The sequence below is a fragment of the Oncorhynchus masou genome, chromosome 33, assembly GCF_036934945.1.
Source record: "Oncorhynchus masou masou isolate Uvic2021 chromosome 33, UVic_Omas_1.1, whole genome shotgun sequence".
Classification (NCBI taxonomy): Eukaryota; Metazoa; Chordata; class Actinopteri; order Salmoniformes; family Salmonidae; genus Oncorhynchus; species Oncorhynchus masou.
Window position 1 is genome coordinate 46682294 of NC_088244.1, and position 22238 is coordinate 46704531.

General features: G+C 46.6%; 1 protein-coding gene across 1 annotated transcript; it reads left to right on the forward strand.

The window, feature by feature from the left end:
• Nucleotides 1–236: 236 nt before the first annotated feature.
• Nucleotides 237–3810, forward strand: LOC135527615 (uncharacterized). Its single transcript, XM_064956107.1, has 2 exons — nucleotides 237–337; nucleotides 2422–3810. Exon 2 carries the CDS (start codon nucleotides 2516–2518, stop codon nucleotides 3437–3439), a length of 924 nt encoding a protein of 307 aa, XP_064812179.1. The 5' UTR covers nucleotides 237–337; nucleotides 2422–2515; the 3' UTR covers nucleotides 3440–3810.
• Nucleotides 3811–22238: the final 18428 nt, after the last annotated feature.

The following is a 22238-nucleotide window of genomic DNA, read 5'->3' on the forward strand; positions in this document are numbered from 1 at the left end:
ACACATACCGGACTGTCACGGTGCTGTGGGGGTGGAGGATGTGGGGGGGGGTGGAGAGGGAGGACATTCAGCCCCTCTGAAAGAGCTGTTTGTATCTAAGGCATCCCTGGAGAAACTCCTTCACCCACCCAATAGTACTGGCCGTCAGAGTCAGTCCACCCCATGTACGTCCAGAGTCTCCTGTCTGTGGGCAGTAAACACGCTACCCATCTTTAAGGGGGGGAGAAAAGAAAGCTTGTTATGGCCACACAACCACAGCTCATTGTGATCTGGTTGAGAGCTCCTGCTTCAATACTGAGACGCACAAGTTAAGGTCCAGAATTGTGTCCAACCACAGGTAAGATTACTGCATTAAACTTGCTTGAAAATAACATGATTAATAATGTCAATGATAAACAAAATGATGAGACATGCAGTCAGGACAGTGCTTTGAGATTGACTGTCATTTTAAAGATACAGTATGTCTCCAGTGATACGTACATAGGGCTTATGCTAGTATAGGGGTTCCCAATTTTTTGGGGCCTGCGACCCTGTTTTGATATTCTTTTTTAATTGCCACCCTACCATGTTTTAAAAGGGGTGTAATCAATGGCCAATGTTAACATTTTCAATTGGGGCTATGACAGTCTATTACAAATCAGTCTGACCGTACTTCAATCTAAAGGAAGTATGGTTTGAAGTGATGTATTGGGAAGTTCACAAGGTCATAGGCAATAATTTTATATGATATTCTGTGTGTGATTGCTTGGTAGACAACGGAAACGGGGTGTGGACTGCTCAACAGCGGGAAACTCATAGCTGATAACTACACTCATAGAAATGCTAATAGTTTACATTAACGACCGCTCATTCGAAAATAAATTGCAATTGACATATTTACGAGTATATGTCTTGTTGTCTCTCTGTGGTCGCCGGTCTGTCTGCTGGAGAGAGTCGACAGAAAGTCTCTGGTCATAAGGGCACAGGGCGAGACCCAGATGCAGACACGGGAGACAGATGGTTCGAGTCTCTGATATTAATTCTAATCCAAGGGGCAGGCAAGAGAATGGTCGTGGACAGGCAAAAATGGCAGTACTGAGCGGCAGGCAGACTCGAGGTCAGGGCAGGCAGTATGGTCAGGCAGGCTCGAGGTCAGGGCAGGCAGTATGGTCAGGCAGACTCGAGGTCAGGGCAGGCAGTATGGTCAGGCAGGCTCGAGGTCAGGGCAGGCAGTATGGTCAGGCAGGCGAGGCAGGCAAGGGTCAAAACCGGGAGGACTAGCAAAAATAGAGAAAGGGGAAAAGCCTAATAAACTGCATGCTTTCCTTCCTGAGTTGTAGAGGGACGATCGTATAACATATCGCGTGACCAACAAAAAGACACCAAGGCACTCTTCATATAATTAATTAAAATGCCTTTATTAGTATGGCATGTTAAAAAAAAAAAAGTTTTCTCCCTGACGAAGGCCCTGCAGCCAAAACGCATCATTTAAAAAAAACTTTGTTTCTATTGAACATGCCATACTAATAAAGGCATTTTAATTAATTAAATGAAGAGTGCCTTGGTCCTCCTTTCTTTTTGATGATCAATTTACCCCTTTTACAAAGAGCACCTCCTGTCTACCAAAATGTTCTATTGTGTACCTTAATGGCGCTTCCATTCCTCCTCTTTCGACGGGATCGCGTGACCAAGTTTACTTCGATATGATGGTTATTATATCAATATTTATGCATAAAAGCACTTCCACCACCATTTCACGTATAATACATTTTACAGACACAAAAAGATCCCACCTTGTCTCGCATGTTTTGTTTTGTCGACATCTGGAAAGCTTACGGACATTTTTTTATCCAACGTATTTTACTTGCAATAAAAAGGTTGGATGGAAACCTTGTTATTGTAAAACAACTATTTGTTTAAAAAAGTGAATAAGTCAAAGGCAGCCGTGTCGCTTGGTTTGAAATTTAATCATGCTCAAATTCATAGATGGAGCTATGAATGCAATAACACTTGATTTTGGTGGAATCCAAACAAAGAGTGTTGATGCATGATACATCCATTAAAGGGAAAGTTCACCCAAAATACTAAATGACATATTGGTTTCCTTACCCTGTAAGCAGTCCATGGACAAGATATGACAGCAATCCATGCTTTGGTTTAGTTTCCTGGCACCTTTTCCAAACGTTTTAGCATTTGTGGCACAAATCCCAATCAAGTCATAGTACAATATTAGCAGGGTAAAGAAGCCTGTGTCATTTTGTAATTTGGGTGAACTATCCCTTTACAGGGAGAGTTGAAGTTTCTTATTTTTGTAGTTGTTTCTGTAAACAAGTCACAAGAGGCCAGGTAGTACTGATAACACAAGAAAAAAAATTCATTGCTTGGTAGAAGCTGTTTGTAGATTGCTGTTAACTGTTCCATATGTCACTCTCTCTTCAACAGCTTTTCCCTGAGCATGGTGACATCGAGTGGAACGTTACAGACCCAGTAGATTACTTCTGGAGCTGGGCTCAGTCCTCACGGCAAAAGCTTCAACATGCTGGCCATCATTGAGTCCTGGGAAGAGGAGGGGAGCTACTACGAGGACAGCACTGGTCAGTTTCTGTTCATCTTGCTGTTAAAGGTGGGCCTGGACTGTCTGGTCCTATCAATGTGCTTGCGCTGGCTGCACACCTCCTTCATGGGCGTCTGTGGCCTCTCCGTCTTCCTGGTCGATGTGGTGTTGTTGTGCGCTGTGGCGGCTGTGTGGTTCCTCGGACCCGCCCGCTCCCCGGTGTCCATCTGCTTCCTCTTGGCGCATGCCTCAGCCGTGTTCAACGCGCTGCCTCTGCCCATGCTGGGCCTGGGGCTGCTGGACTACGCCTCTGAGCCACGCTACACCACCTGCCACGACGCTCCCTGTAGGGACCTATGGAACTATGCTCTGACGCTGCTGGTGTGGGTGCTGGCCGGTGTGCACTCCTGCTGCTCAGCAGTCACCAACCTCCTAGAGGTTGAGTACGAGGGAGGGAGGAACGCTTTAGGGTGCACTGTGCAGGAATCTGTGTTTGTGGTACATTTCTCAGTGGGGATCTCCGTGGCCATCTGCTGTGTAATGCTGCTCCACTACAAACAGATGCCTTTGTGGCTGAAGGAGGCCAACTGGCTGTCAGAGCAGAGGGATAATGTTAACCCAATGCTGCAGAGCCACTTGAGATTCAGGTATGCCAAGTTACAGCAGCTAGGGGGTGACGAGGACGGGCAGAAAGCACTGGCAGTGGAGACTGAATGGCAGAGACCCCCCCTTTACCTCAGCCTGACTTTGGACTTTGGCACAACGTGGGCATCTTACCTGGTCATGTGCATCGCCTGTGAGCTTTTGGGCCTTGCAGTCCCTGCCTACATCAGCATCAACCTCCTATGGTTGGAGTGTGCCAACAGCGTATTGGTGGGGCTGGTTTTTTGGCTCAAGAGCGACTGACTGAGGCCTTACACCGCCAGTGGCATGTTTACTGGCACTTAAAGTAAAGATTCACCAATTTTCTTTCTTTCAAATATTTTATTTGACTATTTTCCACACAGACAGAAATAATAATAGCACACATAAAATGATATGTATATATATATTATTATATTGTGTTTGTGCATGTAAGCTATGCTGGGCGGCAGGTTAGCCTAGTGGTTAGAGCATTGGACTAGTAACCGAAAGGTTGCAAGATCAAATCCCTGAGCTGACAAGGTACAAATCTGTCGTTCTGCCCCATAACAGGCAGTTAGCCTACTGTTTCTAGGCCGTCATGGAAAATAAGTATTTGTTCTTAACTGACTTGCCTATTAAAATGAATAAAATCTCTGAACAAAGTTTTATCGATTCCCTGGGTTATTTCATGTTTTCATATGTTGCTGAGATATTGCTGTTCAAGCAGGCCCGAAATTCTGCCTGTATGAAGTAGCATTGAGATAAAGCCACTCGCATCACCGGAAGTTAACAGGAATAGGACTTTTAGATTACGAAAACGCCTATCATACATGTCAGTTTTCAGGGTCTAAGAGTGCGTTGCACTCCATTGCATTGGCTTGGTAGGTGACTCGTTTGGAGGTAAGACATGTTCAAAAATATTACTACATCTCGTTAGGTTCTAATTATCAGAGTAAGAACTCAACGGATGCTATGACAGCTTAAACCATGTTCATTTATCCCAGAAGGTCGAACAGCTGAACCGACCAAATTACATTTCCAATAGTGGTGGTGTATGTACCCCAATTTGGGGTGGAATCTTCTCCTTCTCTCCAAACACTAAATCTCTGTGGCTAGGTAGGAAATGAAGTGGCAATAAACTGTGCGTTCTCCCTTAACGTGACCTCAACCCCCTTCATCACTAATCCACGGCTCTCTCCCCTTATCAGTGCTGCCACATGTGATCATTTACCCTTCACTCAGCACATTCCAAGCTTAATTGCACCCACCATATACAGTGCCTTGCGAAAGTATTCGGGCCCCTTGAACTTTGCGACCTTTTGCCACATTTCAGGCTTCAAACATAAAGATATAAAACTGTATTTTTTTGTGAAGAATCAACAACAAGTGGGACACAATCATGAAGTGGAACGACATTTATTGGATATTTCAAAAAAAAATTACAAATCAAAAACTGAAAAATTTGGCGTGCAAAATTATTCAGCCCCCTTAAGTTAATACTTTGTAGCGCCACCTTTTGACTGCGATTACAGCTGTAAGTCGCTTGGGGTATGTCTCTATCAGTTTTGCACATCGAGAGACTGAAATTTTTTCCCATTCCTCCTTGCAAAACAGCTCGAGCTCAGAGAGGTTGGATGGAGAGCATTTGTGAACAGCAGTTTTCAGTTCTTTCCACAGATTCTCGATTGGATTCAGGTCTGGACTTTGACTTGGCCATTCTAACACCTGGATATGTTTATTTTTGAACCATTCCATTGTAGATTTTGCTTTATGTTTTGGATCATTGTCTTGTTGGAAGACAAATCTCCGCCCCAGTCTCAGGTCTTTTGCAGACTCCATCAGGTTTTCTTCCAGAATGGTCCTGTATTTGGCTCCATCCATCTTCCCATCAATTTTAACCATCTTCCCTGTCCCTGCTGAAGAAAAGCAGGCCCAAACCATGATGCTGCCACCACCATGTTTGACAGTGGGTATGGTGTGTTCAGGGTGATGAGCTGTGTTGCTTTTACGCCAAACATAACGTTTTGCATTGTTGCCAAAAAGTTCAATTTTGGTTTCATCTGACCAGAGCACCTTCTTCCACATGTTTGGTGTGTCTCCCAGGTGGCTTGTGGCAAACTTTAAACGACACTTTTTATGAATATCTTTAAGAAATGGCTTTCTTCTTGCAACTCTTCCATAAAGGCCAGATTTGTGCAATATACGACTGATTGTTGTCCTATGGACAGAGTCTCCCACCTCAGCTGTAGATCTCTGCAGTTCATCCAGAGTGATCATGGGCCTCTTGGCTGCATCTCTGATCAGTCTTCTCCTTGTATGAGCTGAAAGTTTAGAGGGACGGCCAGGTCTTGGTAGATTTGCAGTGGTCTGATACTCCTTCCATTTCAATATTATCGCTTGCACAGTGCTCTTTGGGATGTTTAAAGCTTGGGAAATCTTTTTGTATCCAAATCCGGCTTTAAACTTCTTCACAACAGTATCTCGGACCTGCCTGGTGTGTTCCTTGTTCTTCATGATGCTCTCTGCGCTTTTAACGGACCTCTGAGACTATCACAGTGCAGGTGCATTTATACGGAGACTTGATTACACACAGGTGGATTGTATTTATCATCATTAGTCATTTAGGTCAACATTGGATCATTCAGAGATCCTCACTGAACTTCTGGAGAGAGTTTGCTGCACTGAAAGTAAAGGGGCTGAATAATTTTGCACGCCCAATTTTTCAGTTTTTGATTTGTTAAAAAGTTTGAAATATCCAATAAATGTCGTTCCACTTCATGATTGTGTCCCACTTGTTGTTGATTCTTCACAAAAAAATACAGTTTTATATCTTTATGTTTGAAGCCTGAAATGTGGCAAAAGGTCGCAAAGTTCAAGGGGGCCGAATACTTTCGCAAGGCACTGTACCTTCCTCCTACAGATAACCATGAACTTCTGGTGTCGACCCTCTAACCCTAAGCACTCAATATTTCAAAAGGATACCTGATAATTAACCCTATCCCAGGTTTAGGAGTTAGAACCCAGAATCCATCAGTCCCCTGTTTTGAACATTTAACTCCATACTGTTCAACATTACATAAACTTGGGAATGACTTATAAATGGACAAACAATAATAATAAAACAAACAAAAAATACACATGATTGATATTCACCATGAGGTTTACAAACTCAGGGCCTTATGTTGACTTATGCCTCTGTTCTATGATCACATCATTTCACATAGAAACTGATAGTAACGTGTCCGCTGGAGTTGTCGACCCCTTCCATTTCAATGTCCTTCTGGTTCCTAAGTGAGTGACAGCACAAGACTTGAAAATCAACGAGAAACACAAAACATAACAGTATTAACAATGTGGTAAGCTTTTCATAATTATATATGCAAAGAAATCGCAAAGTTTGATAACATGACAATTCCCACTCTCTCTTCGCCTGATTCTATGCCTTCAGAATTCTGGATTCTGCTGGATTCCACAAAAAATGAAGGCCCTATAAAACCTCCTCATGCTTTTATCCAGTCTTCCCCATCAGGCCACAGGGTATAAGAGGTGTTCCCAAGCCATGTCATTTTATCTTGATAGGCATGTCACTTGATAGGCAAGTGCTGCCCTTTCCCACCTGGACAAAAGGAACACCTATGCGAGAATGCTGTTCATTGACTACAGCTCAGCGTTCAACATCATAGTGCCCACAAAGTTCATCACTAAGCTAAGGACCCTGGGACTAAACCCCTCCCTCTGCAACTGGATTCTGGACTTCCTGACAAGCCGCCCCAGGTGGTAAGGTTAGGCAACAACACGTCTGCCATGCTGATCCTCAACACTGGGGCCCCTCAGGGGTGTGTACTTAGTCCCCTCCTGTACTCCTTGATCACCCACAACTGCGTGGCTAAACCCGACTCCAACACCATCATTGAGTTTGCTGGCGACACAACAGTGGTAGGCCTGATCACCGACAATGTGTCACGCTTGCTCGGCATCTGTAAGGCGCTACAGAGGGTAGTGCGTATGGCCCGATACAGCACTGGGGCCAAGCTTCCGGCAACCCAGGACCTATATAATAGGCGGGGACATAGGAAAGCCCATAAAATTGTCAGAGACTCCAGTCACCCAAGTCGTAGATTGTTTTCTATGCTACCACACGGCAAGCGGTAACGGAGCACCAAGTCTTGGACCAAAAGGCTTCAACTCTCAAGCCATATGACTGCTGAACAATTAATCAAATGGCCACCGGACTATTACATTGACCCCGCTCCCATTTGTTTTGTACACTGCTGCTACTCGCTACTTATTATCTATGTATAGTCACTTCACCCCTACCTACAGTTTCAGACGGAAGTTTACATACACTTAGGTTGGAGTCATTAAAACTAGTTTTTCAACCCCTCTACAAATTTCTTGTTAACAAAATATAGTTTTGTCAAGTTCGTTAGGACAACTACTTTGTGCATGACACAAGTAATTTTTCCAACAATTGTTTACAGACAGATTATTTAACTTATAATTCACTGTATCACAATTCCAGTGGGTCAGAAGTTGACATACACTATGTTGACTGTGCCTTTAAACAGCTTGGAAAATTCCAGAAAATGATGTCATGGCTTTAGAAGCTTCTGATAGGCTAATTGACATCATTTGAGTCAATTGGAGGTGTACCTGTGGATGTATTTCAAGGCTTCCCTTCAAACTCAGGGCCTCTTTGCTTGACATCATGGGGAAATCAAAAGAAATCATGCAAGACTTCAGAAAAAAATTGTAGACCTCCACAAGACTGGTTCATCCTTGGGAGCAATTTCCAAACACCTGAAGGTACCAAGTTCATCTGTACAAACAATAGTACGCAAGTATAAACACCATGGCCATCATACCGCTCAGGAAGGAGATGCGTCCTGTCTCCTAGAGATGAACGTGCTTTGGTGCGAAAAGTGCAAATCAATCAGAGAACAACAGCCAAGAACATTGTGAAGATGTTGGAGGAAACAGGTACAAAAGTATCTACATCCATAGAAAACGAGTCCTATATCGACATAACCTGAAAGGCCGCTCAGCAAGGAAGAAGCCACTGATCCAAAACCACCATAAAAAAGCCAGACTATGGTTTGCAACTGCACATGGAGACAAAGATCGTACTTTTTGGAGAAATGTCCTCTGGTCTGATGAAAAAAAATAGAACTGTTTTGCCATAATGATCATCGTTATGTTTGGAGGAAAATGGGAGAGGCATTCTTCCAAAGTTGTGGCAAAATGGCTTAAGGATAAAGTCAAGGTATTGAAGTGGCCATCACAAAGCCCTGACCTCAATCCTATTGAACATTTGTGGGCAGAACTGAAAATTTGTGTGCGAGCAAGGAGGCCTACATACCTGACTCAGGTATACCAGCTCTGTCATGAGGAATGGGCCAATATTCACCCAACTTATTTTGGAAGCTTGTGGAAGGCTACCCTAAAGTTTGACACAAGTTACAAAACAATTTAAAGGCAATTTAAAGGCAATGCTACCAAATACTAATTGAGTGCATATAAATTTCTGGCCCATTGGGAATGTGATGAAAGAAATAAAATCTGAAATAAATCATTCTCTCTACTATTATTCTGACATTTCACATTCTTAAAATAAAGTGGTGATCCTAACTGACCTAAGACATGGAATTTTTACTTGGATTAAATGTCAGGAATTGTGAAAAACTGAGTTTAAATGTATTTGGCTAAGATGTATGTAAACTTCCGACTTCAACTGTACATGTACAAATTATCTCAACTAACCTGTACCCACGCACACTGACTTGGTACCGGTACTCTCTGTATATAGCTTCGTTATTGTTAGGTTATTGTGTTACTTTTTTATTAATTTTTATTTTTTACGTAAATATTTTCTTTACTCAAATTGAACTGCACTGTTGGTTAAGGGCTTGTAAGTAAGCATTTCACGGTAAGGTCTATCTTTGATGTATTCGGCGTATGTGACAAATAAAGTTTGATTTGAAGTGTGTATATCTTATCAACGCTACATCTCCTTGAGGTAACTCAGAACTGTATATGCTTTCACTTCAGTCCAGTGTACAATTACCCCAACATCTATCCTTTGTTCTGATGCATTAACCAGTAAAGCAACTAACCCAACCCAACTATGGTGGTTAATGTAGCTCCCAGACCCTACCCATCTGTGTCTCTACAGTGGAATCTAGTCTTTTTCACTCTTCATGGCGTCTTCAAGCTCACCCATTATGCAGCTGGATCTCACTTCACGTGAGAAGTATGAACCCACCGAGGAGAGACATGACGATCTTTACCGACTGGAGGTGCTGTAAGGAGTACTGTGTGGACCAACAACCCCGCCTGCTGTATCGTTACGTAAACTCAATCTCCAGAATTCAGCCCGTGCTCTCGGTTATCTCCTGCTCCTCATGTGCCGCTTTCACCTGGGAATATACACACTGCAATTCATGGGCATTTCCTGACAACATAGACTCTCCCATTATGGCCAGATCACTAATTTGTGACATATGAATAATAGCCCCCGGTACTCCCATCGGTCTCCCAGTTACCAGCTACCAAGACATTTGGTATGAAACCTCATAAAAGTATATCCCATCAATGATACTAAAGTAATCCCTGCAACTACTGACACTGCCCATGACGCATACCTCAAAATCCCTCATTTGCGCCGTAGTCATGAGCCCCCACAGATCTCCACCCCAGTCACATTCCATCCTACTTAACAGCCTCATGTAAACATTCTGTCTCAAACACTGACCTCATTTATATAATTATATTGGACATGTTATCCTTTATCACATGCCAGTATTTGTATCCAATGTGTTTATCTTAAATTAGGATGAAGTAGCCTAGGCCTTATCTAGTTAGATTGCATCATATCACCTTTTCAATATTAGTTATCATCTAATATAAAGCCATGTTATCCTGAACATCAGTGTCATTTAATATAATATGCACACGTGTGATAGTTGAATTAATGAATCGCAATGTTATCTTACCACAGGAGGTTGGTGGCACCTTAATTGGGGAGAACGGGCTTGTGGTAATGAGCGGAATGTGGAATCAGTGGAATGGTATCAAACACATCAAACACATGGTTTCCAGGTGCTCTAGTCTGGTTTCCATAGCCACAAAGTCAGATTCTACAGCCACATTCTGCCTTGTGAATGACAGCATTACTTTCTTAAAGAGACAGTGCACACTTTTATAAAATAAGTGTGCTTCTTCTATGCAAATGTTGTTCAGTACAATACAATATGTTATCCTAGCAGTTGCCAATGAAATAAGTCATTAAAGGAAGGGATTGCTTGTCATCTGTAGCCCCATGAAATCAACTAAAACAACCTCAATGTATGCACACACTCCTATTGAAGAATATGCATTCACCTGTATTGTGAATAGACCTAGGCTACATCTTGATTCACCCAGTTTATCAGTGAACATTTACCATTCAAATAAATGATTACTATTGTTGTTTTGTAGTTAGATTGGTAAAAACCAAGTCAAATTGATTGTATAATTTATTCATTAATGCATACATGGCTGTCTAAAATGTATTACATTAAAATGTTCAAATGTAATGATATTGAACTCAAAAGATGCCCAACGATTGAACAGAGCAGTAGCTGAGTTTATCTGTCTGGATCAAGTGTCATTCTATGACTTTGGCTAATATGCCTAATTTGTTTGCAGTGGTATCATTGTGGTATCGAGTATTGTCATAGTAAATCTGTAATCGAAGCAAAATTCTGGTGTCATGATAACACTACCTCCATCTGTTACCATTTTTTCATAAAGCAGCATTTCCCCTTAACCTCTAAGATTAGGCAATCCTCAATTTCCTACATTTCCCCTTAACCTCTAAGATTAGGCAATCCTCAGTTTCCTACATTTCCCCTTAACCTCTGAGATTAGGCAATCCTCAGTCATGTCCCAACAAAGTCTCTCACCATTCCACTCTAGCACCATGGACTGAAGAGGCAGAAAAATAGGAGAATTGTGGTGGACCCTCTGTTAAATTACACAAGGTAGGAATATTGCAAAAATATTATCAATGTGTCATGCGAGAGAAGACAACCTCCCGCGTTATGACATCGTTCAAAATTGAAATCTGACATGTATGATAGACGTTTTAGCAATCTAAAAATCATCTTCATATTAACTTCCTGTTTAGTGAGAGCGGCTTTATCACAATGCTACGTCATACTGACTGTATTTCTGCCTGTGTGAACGGCAAGAGCTCAGATACACATGAAATGACCCCAGGAATCAATAGAACATTGCTCAGAGATGCCGTAAAACATTCATTCATTCAAAATGGCTGAAACTTTTCTTTAAGAACACTGATGACAACAGTTGTGCTGTTACATACTTCTACAGAGAACCTAGTTAGGATGCCTTAGCCTATATAATTGCAATAATTATTGACCTTAGTTTAACCTACCATATTGTTCCCACACATACACTGACACTTTCACTCTTTCACGCACATGCAATGACATGGACATAAAAAGGACCAGCAACAATTTATGTAGAATACTTTGTATGCATCTTCAGTGTTTGATCAATAAACTCTGTATATACTCTCACTCCTCGAGTTTCATGTTTCTCTGTAACAGTAGGTAGATACACCAATGAGGGGAGACTACTCGACACTGACAGGTTATTCTGGTATGTAAAATCATTGTGGTTATAACTGACCATGAGAATAGACAGCTACTGTACCAAAATGATTAAATTGAGCCCCTAGTGTTGGCATACAGATACACTACCCTACACAAAATAAAAAAATCTACTTTGTCACCAAATGTGATGACAGAGTCCAGCCCTTTTGCTGCCAAATATGCTGCTTGTGTGTGTGTGTGTGTGTGTGTGTGTGTGTGTGTGTGTGTGTGTGTGTGTGTGTGTGTGTGTGTGTGTGTGTGTGTGTGTGTGTGTGTGTGTGTGTGTGTGTGTGTGTGTGTGTGTGTGTGTGAGTGTGTGTGTGTGTGTGTGTGTGTGTGTGTGTGTGTGTGTGTGTGTGTGTGTGTGTGTGTGTGTGTGTGTGTGTGTGTGTGTGTGTGTGTGTGTGTGTGTGTCAATGCAGCAATGTTCCAACATCTAGTGGAAAGCCTTCCCAGAAGAGTGGAGGCTGTTATAGCAGCAAAGGGGAGGACCAAATCCATGTTAATGCTCATGATTTTGGAATGAGATGTTCGACGAGCAGGTGTCCACATACTTTTGGCCATGTAGTGTATCCCCCAAACTTGTCCTTGTCTGTTGGCTTTTCTGCTAATAAAGAAATTAAATACAGATCCTATTTCGATGCACAAAACCATTCAAATGAAGTCCGATTGGGTTTCCTCCACTTTCCCGGAAAAATTTGGACAACATCACAAACCCTGCTGCTGATTGCAGTGGCATATGTTATTCAAAGAGACAAATAATGCAGCCAAAGCTACATAAAATAGAGCTTTTACAACATTAAATCATGACAGGAGCGTTTGATTCTTATTAAAGAGATGGAGTCCAGGCAGGGTGCTTTAGGAAACGTTCTGAAAGGACATATAGGCCTATAGAGAGAATCAGCAAACACACATACGCACGTCCCTGTAAAAGCGCCCGTCAATCAAAGCCACCAGCATATTTCAGACACTAGCAATTATTTCTCCTTTCCTTAAAATGTATTACAACACCTAGTCCTACCGAAAGTATGATATAAAATAATGAACTGACAAGGAAAGTATGAAGGGGACAGCTATGCTATAGTATGAAGACGCAATTAACAATCATTAAAATGGAAACAAATACACACGTGTCCATAACCTTTTAATCAGCGACGCTGATTATCGAAAGGGAGTGTGTTGGAAAGATTCTTCAAATATTGTGAGGAACTATATTACTTAGACAGATGGAAAAACATAATAATACTTTGTTGACTTACTGAGGTGAAGAAGAAAATTACAGAAGCCCAGCTGGGCACTTTCCTTCTTTTGACATTAAGTGAATGCAGGCCAGGTATTTACTTCTGTGCTCATAAAAATAAATCAAAACTTGTTTCTCAGAAGTGTAGCAGGTTGTGAAATCTGCAAACTACGTTTCCACTCCAAGAATGAAAACAATAAATTACCTTCCTTAATACATGAGGGGGATTAATTGATGGTAAATTGCCTGTTTTACAAATGGTAGGGTACCACATGGGCATTCATAAAAGTGCAATGCGGGCCAACACTAAAGCCTAAGCTACTATTCTACTTCGAGGGGATAGGAGAGCTGTAATTGTTTGGGGGTCTTGTCTAGGATGACATATCGGCCAGGACCGGACATGATCAGCAATGATTATTCTATAAATTGAGAAAAAGCCAGGTTGGAGAGGATGGGTGTATTGTCCATTTGACACAACATTAGCACTTTATAGGCATCAGAGCCAAAACAACCTTGTCCACTGCTGTTGAATAATTATTGAATAGTCCGATAAATCAAACTTCTTTTTTTTTATTAGACCAATTTATTTATTTATTAGCAAGCAATGAAAATGTGCATTGTACAAAAAAGTCCACACAAATTATTGTTTTTACTTTAGTGCCATATAAACTCAGCAAAAAAAGAAATATCCTCTCACTGTCAACTGTGTGTATTTTCAGCAAACTTAAAATGTGTAAATATTTGTATTAACATAACAAGACTCAACAACTGAGACATAAACTGAACGAGTTCCACAGACGTGACTAACAGAAATGGAATAATGTGTCCCTACACAAAGGGGGGTCATAATTAAAAGTAACAGTCAGTATCTGGTGTGGCTGGTGTGGCTGACGTATCTGACGTTGTGTCACACCTCTCCAGACCATGACGGACCCTCCATCTCCAAATCAATCCCGCTCCAGAGTACAGGCCTCGGTGTAACACTCATTCCTTCGACGATAAACGTTAATCCGACCATCACCCCTGGTGAGACAAAACCGCGACTCGTCAGTGAAGAGCACTTTTTGCCAGTCCTGTCTGGTCCGGTGACGGTGTGTTTGTGCCCGTAAGCGACGCTGTTGCCGGTGATATCTGGTGTGGCCCTGCCTTACAACAGACCTACAAGCCCTCAGTCCAGCCTCTCTCAGTCTATTGCGGACAGTCTGAGCACGATGGAGGGACAGTCTGAGCGCTGATAGTTGTTCCTGGTGTAACTCGGGCAGTTGTACCTGTACCTGTCCCGCAGGTGTGATGTTTGGATGTACCGATCCTGTGCAGGTGTTGTTACACGTGGTCTGCCACTTCGAGGACGATCAGCAGTCCTCATGCCTCCTTGCATGCCTAAGGCACATTTTTACAGATGAGTAGAGACCCTGGGCATCTTTCTTTTGGTGTTTTTCAGAGTCAGTAGAAAGGCCTCTTTAGTGTCCTAAGTTTTCATAACTGTGACCTTAATTGTCTACTGTCTGTAAGCTGTTAGTGTCTTAACGACCGTTCCACAGGTGCATGTTCATTAATTGTTTATGGTTCAATGAACAAGCATGGGAAACAGTGTTTAAACCCTTTACAGTGAAGATCTGTGAAGTTATTTGGATTTTTACGAATTATCTTTTGAAAGACAGGGTTCTGAAAAAGGGACGTTTCTTTTTTTTCTGAGGTTAGCTTATAGTGCTCTACACCCCTGCGCATTGAGCAGATTAGCTGCTTGAGCAAAGGACAGTTGGAAAGAAGAAGGAATGAAAGTTAATAAATCCTCAAACTAATTTAGGCCTATATGTAAACGGTTTAATAGTTATTTTATTTTCATCCATAACCATCAGCAACACCGTCACAGCCCTAACGCTGACAAGGCCAGGAGAGTTACACTGTCACAGCCCTGACGCTGACTAGGCCAGGAGAGTTACACCGTCACAGCCCTGACGCTGACTAGGCTAGGAGAGTTACACCGTCACAGCCCTGACGCTGACTAGGCTAGGAGAGTTACACTGTCACAGCCCTGACGCTGACTAGGCCAGGAGAGTTACACCGTCACAGCCCTGACGCTGACTAGGCTAGGAGAGTTACACCGTCACAGCCCTGACGCTGACTAGGCCAGGAGAGTTACACTGTCACAGCCCTGACGCTGACTAGGCTAGGAGAGTTACACTGTCACAGCCCTGACGCTGACTAGGCAAGGAGAGTTACACCGTCACAGCCCTGACTAGGCTAGGAGAGTTACACCGTCACAGCCCTGACTAGGCTAGGAGAGTTACACCGTCACAGCCCTGACTAGGCTAGGAGAGTTACACCGTCACAGCCCTGACTAGGCTAGGAGAGTTACACCGTCACAGCCCTGACGCTGACGAGGCTAGGAGAGTTACACCGTCACAGCCCTGACGCTGACTAGGCAAGGAGAGTTACACCGTCACAGCCTTGACTAGGCTAGGAGAGTTACACCGTCACAGCCCTGACTAGGCTAGGAGAGTTACACCGTCACAGCCCTGAATAGGCTAGGAGAGTTACACCGTCACAGCCCTGACGCTGACTAGGCTAGGAGAGTTACACCGTCACAGCCCTGACTAGGCTAGGAGAGTTACACTGTCACAGCCCTGACGCTGACTAGGCTAGGAGAGTTACACCGTCACAGCCCTGACGCTGACGAGGCTAGGAGAGTTACACCGTCACAGCCCTGACGCTGACTAGGCAAGGAGAGTTACACCGTCACAGCCCTGACTAGGCTAGGAGAGTTACACCGTCACAGCCCTGACTAGGCCAGGAGAGTTACACCGTCACAGCCCTGAATAGGCTAGGAGAGTTACACCGTCACAGCCCTGACGCTGACTAGGCTAGGAGAGTTATACCGTCACAGCCCTGACTAGGCTAGGAGAGTTACACTGTCACAGCCCTGACGCTGACTAGGCTAGGAGAGTTACACCGTCACAGCCCTGACGCTGACTAGGCTAGGAGAGTTACACCGTCACAGCCCTGACTAGGCTAGGAGAGTTACACCGTCACAGCCCTGACTAGGCTAGGAGAGTTACACCTTCACAGCCCAGATGCTGACTAGGCTAGGAGAGTTACACTGCCACAGCCCTGACGCTGACTAGGCTAGGAGAGTTACACCGTCACAGCCCTGACTAGGCTAGGAGAGTTACACCGTCACAGCCCTGACTAGGCTAGGAGAGTTACACCTTCACAGCCCAGATGCTGACTAGGCTAGGAGAGTTACACCGTCACAGCCCTGACGCTGACTAGGCTAGGAGAGTTACACCGTCACAGCCCTGACTAGGCTAGGAGAGTTACACCGTCACAGCCCAGATGCTGACTAGGCTAGGAGAGTTACACCGTCACAGCCCTGACGCTGACTAGGCCAGGAGAGTTACACTGTCACAGCCCTGACGCTGACTAGGCAAGGAGAGTTACACCGTCACAGCCCTGACACTGACTAGGCTAGGAGAGTTACACCGTCACAGCCCTGACTAGGCTAGGAGAGTTACACTGTCACAGCCATGACGCTGACTATGCCAGGAGAGTTACACCGTCACAGCCCTGACTAGGCTAGGAGAGTTGCACTGTCACAGCCCTGACTAGGCTAGGAGAGTTACACTGTCACAGCCATGACGCTGACTAGGCCAGGAGAGTTACACCGTCACAGCCCTGACTAGGCTAGGAGAGTTACACCGTCACAGCCCTGACTAGGCTAGGAGAGTTACACTGTCACAGCCCTGACGCTGACGAGGCTAGGAGAGTTACACCGTCACAGCCCTGACGCTGACTAGGCTAGGAGAGTTACACTATCACAGCCCTGACGCTGACTAGGCTAGGAGAGTTACACCGTCACAGCCCTGACGCTGACTAGGCTAGGAGAGTTACACCGTCACAGCCCTGACGCTGACTAGGCTAGGAGGGTTACACCGTCACAGCCCTGACGCTGACTAGGCTAGGAGAGTTACACCGTCACAGCCCTGACACTGACTAGGCTACGAGAGTTACACCGTCACAGCCCTGACGCTGACTAGGCTAGGAGAGTTACACCGTCACAGCCCCGATGCTGACTAGGCTAGGAGAGTTACACCGTCACAGCCCTGACACTGACTAGGCTACGAGAGTTACACCGTCATAGCCCTGACGCTGACTAGGCTAGGAGAGTTACACCGTCACAGCCCTGACGCTGACTAGGCTAGGAGAGTTACACCATCACAGCCCTGACACTGACTAGGCAAGGAGAGTTACACCGTCACAGCCCTGACGCTGACTAGGCAAGGAGAGTTACACCGTCACAGCCTTGACTAGGCTAGGAGAGTTACACCGTCACAGCCCTGACTAGGCTAGGAGAGTTACACCGTCACAGCCCTGAATAGGCTAGGAGAGTTACACCGTCACAGCCCTGACGCTGACTAGGCTAGGAGAGTTACACCGTCACAGCCCTGACTAGGCTAGGAGAGTTACACTGTCACAGCCCTGACGCTGACTAGGCTAGGAGAGTTACACCGTCACAGCCCTGACGCTGACGAGGCTAGGAGAGTTACACCGTCACAGCCCTGACGCTGACTAGGCAAGGAGAGTTACACCGTCACAGCCCTGACTAGGCTAGGAGAGTTACACCGTCACAGCCCTGACTAGGCTAGGAGAGTTACACCGTCACAGCCCTGAATAGGCTAGGAGAGTTACACCGTCACAGCCCTGACGCTGACTAGGCTAGGAGAGTTATACCGTCACAGCCCTGACTAGGCTAGGAGAGTTACACTGTCACAGCCCTGATGCTGACTAGGCTAGGAGAGTTACACCGTCACAGCCCTGACGCTGACTAGGCAAGGAGAGTTACACCGTCACAGCCCTGACTAGGCTAGGAGAGTTACACCGTCACAGCCCTGACTAGGCTAGGAGAGTTACACCTTCACAGCCCAGATGCTGACTAGGCTAGGAGAGTTACACTGCCACAGCCCTGACGCTGACTAGGCTAGGAGAGTTACACCGTCACAGCCCTGACTAGGCTAGGAGAGTTACACCGTCACAGCCCTGACTAGGCTAGGAGAGTTACACCTTCACAGCCCAGATGCTGACTAGGCTAGGAGAGTTACACCGCCACAGCCCTGACGCTGACTAGGCTAGGAGAGTTACACCGTCACAGCCCTGACTAGGCTAGGAGAGTTACACCGTCACAGCCCAGACGCTGACTAGGCTAGGAGAGTTACACCGTCACAGCCCTGACGCTGACTAGGCCAGGAGAGTTACACTGTCACAGCCCTGACGCTGACTAGGCAAGGAGAGTTACACCGTCACAGCCCTGACACTGACTAGGCTAGGAGAGTTACACCGTCACAGCCCTGACTAGGCTAGGAGAGTTACACTGTCACAGCCATGACGCTGACTATGCCAGGAGAGTTACACCGTCACAGCCCTGACTAGGCTAGGAGAGTTGCACTGTCACAGCCCTGACTAGGCTAGGAGAGTTACACTGTCACAGCCATGACGCTGACTAGGCCAGGAGAGTTACACCGTCACAGCCCTGACTAGGCTAGGAGAGTTACACCGTCACAGCCCTGACTAGGCTAGGAGAGTTACACTGTCACAGCCCTGACGCTGACGAGGCTAGGAGAGTTACACCGTCACAGCCCTGACGCTGACTAGGCTAGGAGAGTTACACCGTCACAGCCCTGACACTGACTAGGCTAGGAGAGTTACACTGTCACAGCCCTGACGCTGACGAGGCTAGGAGAGTTACACCGTCACAGCCCTGACGCTGACTAGGCTAGGAGAGTTACACTATCACAGCCCTGACGCTGACTAGGCTAGGAGAGTTACACCGTCACAGCCCTGACGCTGACTAGGCTAGGAGAGTTACACCGTCACAGCCCTGACGCTGACTAGGCTAGGAGGGTTACACCGTCACAGCCCTGACGCTGACTAGGCTAGGAGAGTTACACCGTCACAGCCCTGATGCTGACTAGGCTAGGAGAGTTACACCGTCACAGCCCTGACACTGACTAGGCTACGAGAGTTACACCGTCACAGCCCTGACGCTGACTAGGCTAGGAGAGTTACACCGTCACAGCCCTGACACTGACTAGGCTAGGAGAGTTACACCGTCACAGCCCTGACACTGACTAGGCTACGAGAGTTACACCGTCACAGCCCTGACGCTGACTAGGCTAGGAGAGTTACACCGTCACAGCCCTGACACTGACTAGGCTAGGAGAGTTACACCGTCACAGCCCTGACGCTGACTAGGCCAGGAGAGTTACACTATCACAGCCCTGACGCTGACTAGGCTAGGAGAGTTACACCGTCACAGCCCTGACGCTGACTAGGCTAGGAGAGTTACACCGTCACAGCCCTGACACTGACGAGGCTAGGAGAGTTACACAGTCACAGCCCTGACGCTGACTAGGCTAGGAGAGTTACACCGTCACAGCCCTGACACTGACGAGGCTAGGAGAGTTACACCGTCACAGCCCTGACGCTGACTAGGCTAGGAGAGTTACACTATCACAGCCCTGACGCTGACTAGGCTAGGAGAGTTACACCGTCACAGCCCTGACGCTGACTAGGCTAGGAGAGTTACACCGTCACAGCCCTGACGCTGACTAGGCTAGGAGTGTTACACCGTCACAGCCCTGACGCTGACTAGGCTAGGAGAGTTACACCGTCACAGCCCTGATGCTGACTAGGCTAGGAGAGTTACACCGTCACAGCCCTGACACTGACTAGGCTACGAGAGTTACACCGTCACAGCCCTGACGCTGACTAGGCTAGGAGAGTTACACCGTCACAGCCCTGACACTGACTAGGCTAGGAGAGTTACACCGTCACAGCCCTGACACTGACTAGGCTACGAGAGTTACACCGTCACAGCCCTGACGCTGACTAGGCTAGGAGAGTTACACCGTCACAGCCCTGACACTGACTAGGCTAGGAGAGTTACACCGTCACAGCCCTGACGCTGACTAGGCTAGGAGAGTTACACTGTCACAGCCCTGACGCTGACTAGGCTAGGAGAGTTACACCGTCACAGCCCTGACACTGACTAGGCTAGGAGAGTTACACCGTCACAGCCCTGACGCTGACTAGGCTAGGAGAGTTACACCGTCACAGCCCTGACACTGACTAGGCTAGGAGAGTTACACCGTCACAGCCCTGACGCTGACTAGGCTAGGAGAGTTACACCTTCACAGCCCTGACACTGACTAGGCTACGAGAGTTACACCGTCACAGCCCTGACGCTGACTAGGCAAGGAGAGTTACACCGTCACAGCCCTGACGCTGACTAGGCTACGAGAGTTACACCGTCACAGCCCTGACGCTGACTAGGCTAGGAGAGTTACACCGTCACAGCCCTGACACTGACTAGGCTAGGAGAGTTACACCGTCACAGCCCTGACGCTGACTAGGCTAGGAGAGTTACACCGTCACAGCCCTGACACTGACTAGGCTAGGAGAGTTACACCGTCACAGCCCTGACGCTGACTAGGCTAGGAGAGTTACACCGTCACAGCCCTGACACTGACTAGGCTACGAGAGTTACACCGTCACAGCCCTGACGCTGACTAGGCAAGGAGAGTTACACCGTCACAGCCCTGACGCTGACTAGGCTACGAGAGTTACACCGTCACAGCCCTGACGCTGACTAGGCTAGGAGAGTTACACTGTCACAGCCCTGACACTGACTAGGCTAGGAGAGTTACACCGTCACAGCCCTGACGCTGACTAGGCTAGGAGAGTTACACTGTCACAGCCCTGACGCTGACTAGGCTAGGAGAGTTACACCGTCACAGCCCTGACACTGACTAGGCTAGGAGAGTTACACCGTCACAGCCCTGACGCTGACTAGGCTAGGAGAGTTACACCGTCACAGCCCTGACACTGACTAGGCTAGGAGAGTTACACCGTCACAGCCCTGACGCTGACTAGGCTAGGAGAGTTACACCGTCACAGCCCTGACACTGACTAGGCTAGGAGAGTTACACCGTCACAGCCCTGACACTGACTAGGCTAGGAGAGTTACACCGTCACAGCCCTGACACTGACTAGGCTACGAGAGTTACACCGTCACAGCCCTAATGCTGACTAGGCTAGGAGAGTTACACCGTCACAGCCCTGACACTGACTAGGCTAGGAGAATTTCACCGTCACAGCCCTGACACTGACTAGGCTAGGAGAGTTACACCGTCACAGCCCTGACACTGAATAGGCTACGAGAGTTACACCGTCACAGCCCTGACCCTGACTAGGCTAGGAGAGTTACACCGTCACAGCCCTGACGCTGACTAGGCTAGGAGAGTTACACCGTCACAGCCCTGACACTGACTAGGCTAGGAGAGTTACACCGTCACAGCCCTGACGCTGACTAGGCTAGGAGAGTTTCACCGTCACAGCCCTGACGCTGACTAGGCTAGGAGAGTTACACCGTCACAGCCCTGACACTGAATAGGCTACGAGAGTTACACCGTCACAGCCCTGACCCTGACTAGGCTAGGAGAGTTACACCGTCACAGCCCTGACGCTGACTAGGCTAGGAGAGTTACACCGTCACAGCCCTGACACTGACTAGGCTAGGAGAGTTACACCGTCACAGCCCTGACGCTGACTAGGCTAGGAGAGTTACACCGTCACAGCCCTGACGCTGACTAGGCTAGGAGAGTTACACCGTCACAGCCCTGACGCTGACTAGGCTAGGAGAGTTACACCGTCACAGCCCTGACGCTGACTAGGCTAGGAGAGTTACACCGTCACAGCCCTGACACTGACTAGGCTACGAGAGTTACACCGTCACAGCCCTGACACTGACTAGGCTAGGAGAGTTACACCGTCACAGCCCTGACACTGAATAGGCTACGAGAGTTACACCGTCACAGCCCTGACCCTGACTAGGCTAGGAGAGTTACACCGTCACAGCCCTGACGCTGACTAGGCTAGGAGAGTTACACCGTCACAGCCCTGACACTGACTAGGCTAGGAGAGTTACACCGTCACAGCCCTGACGCTGACTAGGCTAGGAGAGTTACACCGTCACAGTCCTGACGCTGACTAGGCTAGGAGAGTTACACCGTCACAGCCCTGACGCTGACTAGGCTAGGAGAGTTACACCGTCACAGCCCTGACGCTGACTAGGCTAGGAGAGTTACACCGTCACAGCCCTGACACTGACTAGGCTACGAGAGTTACA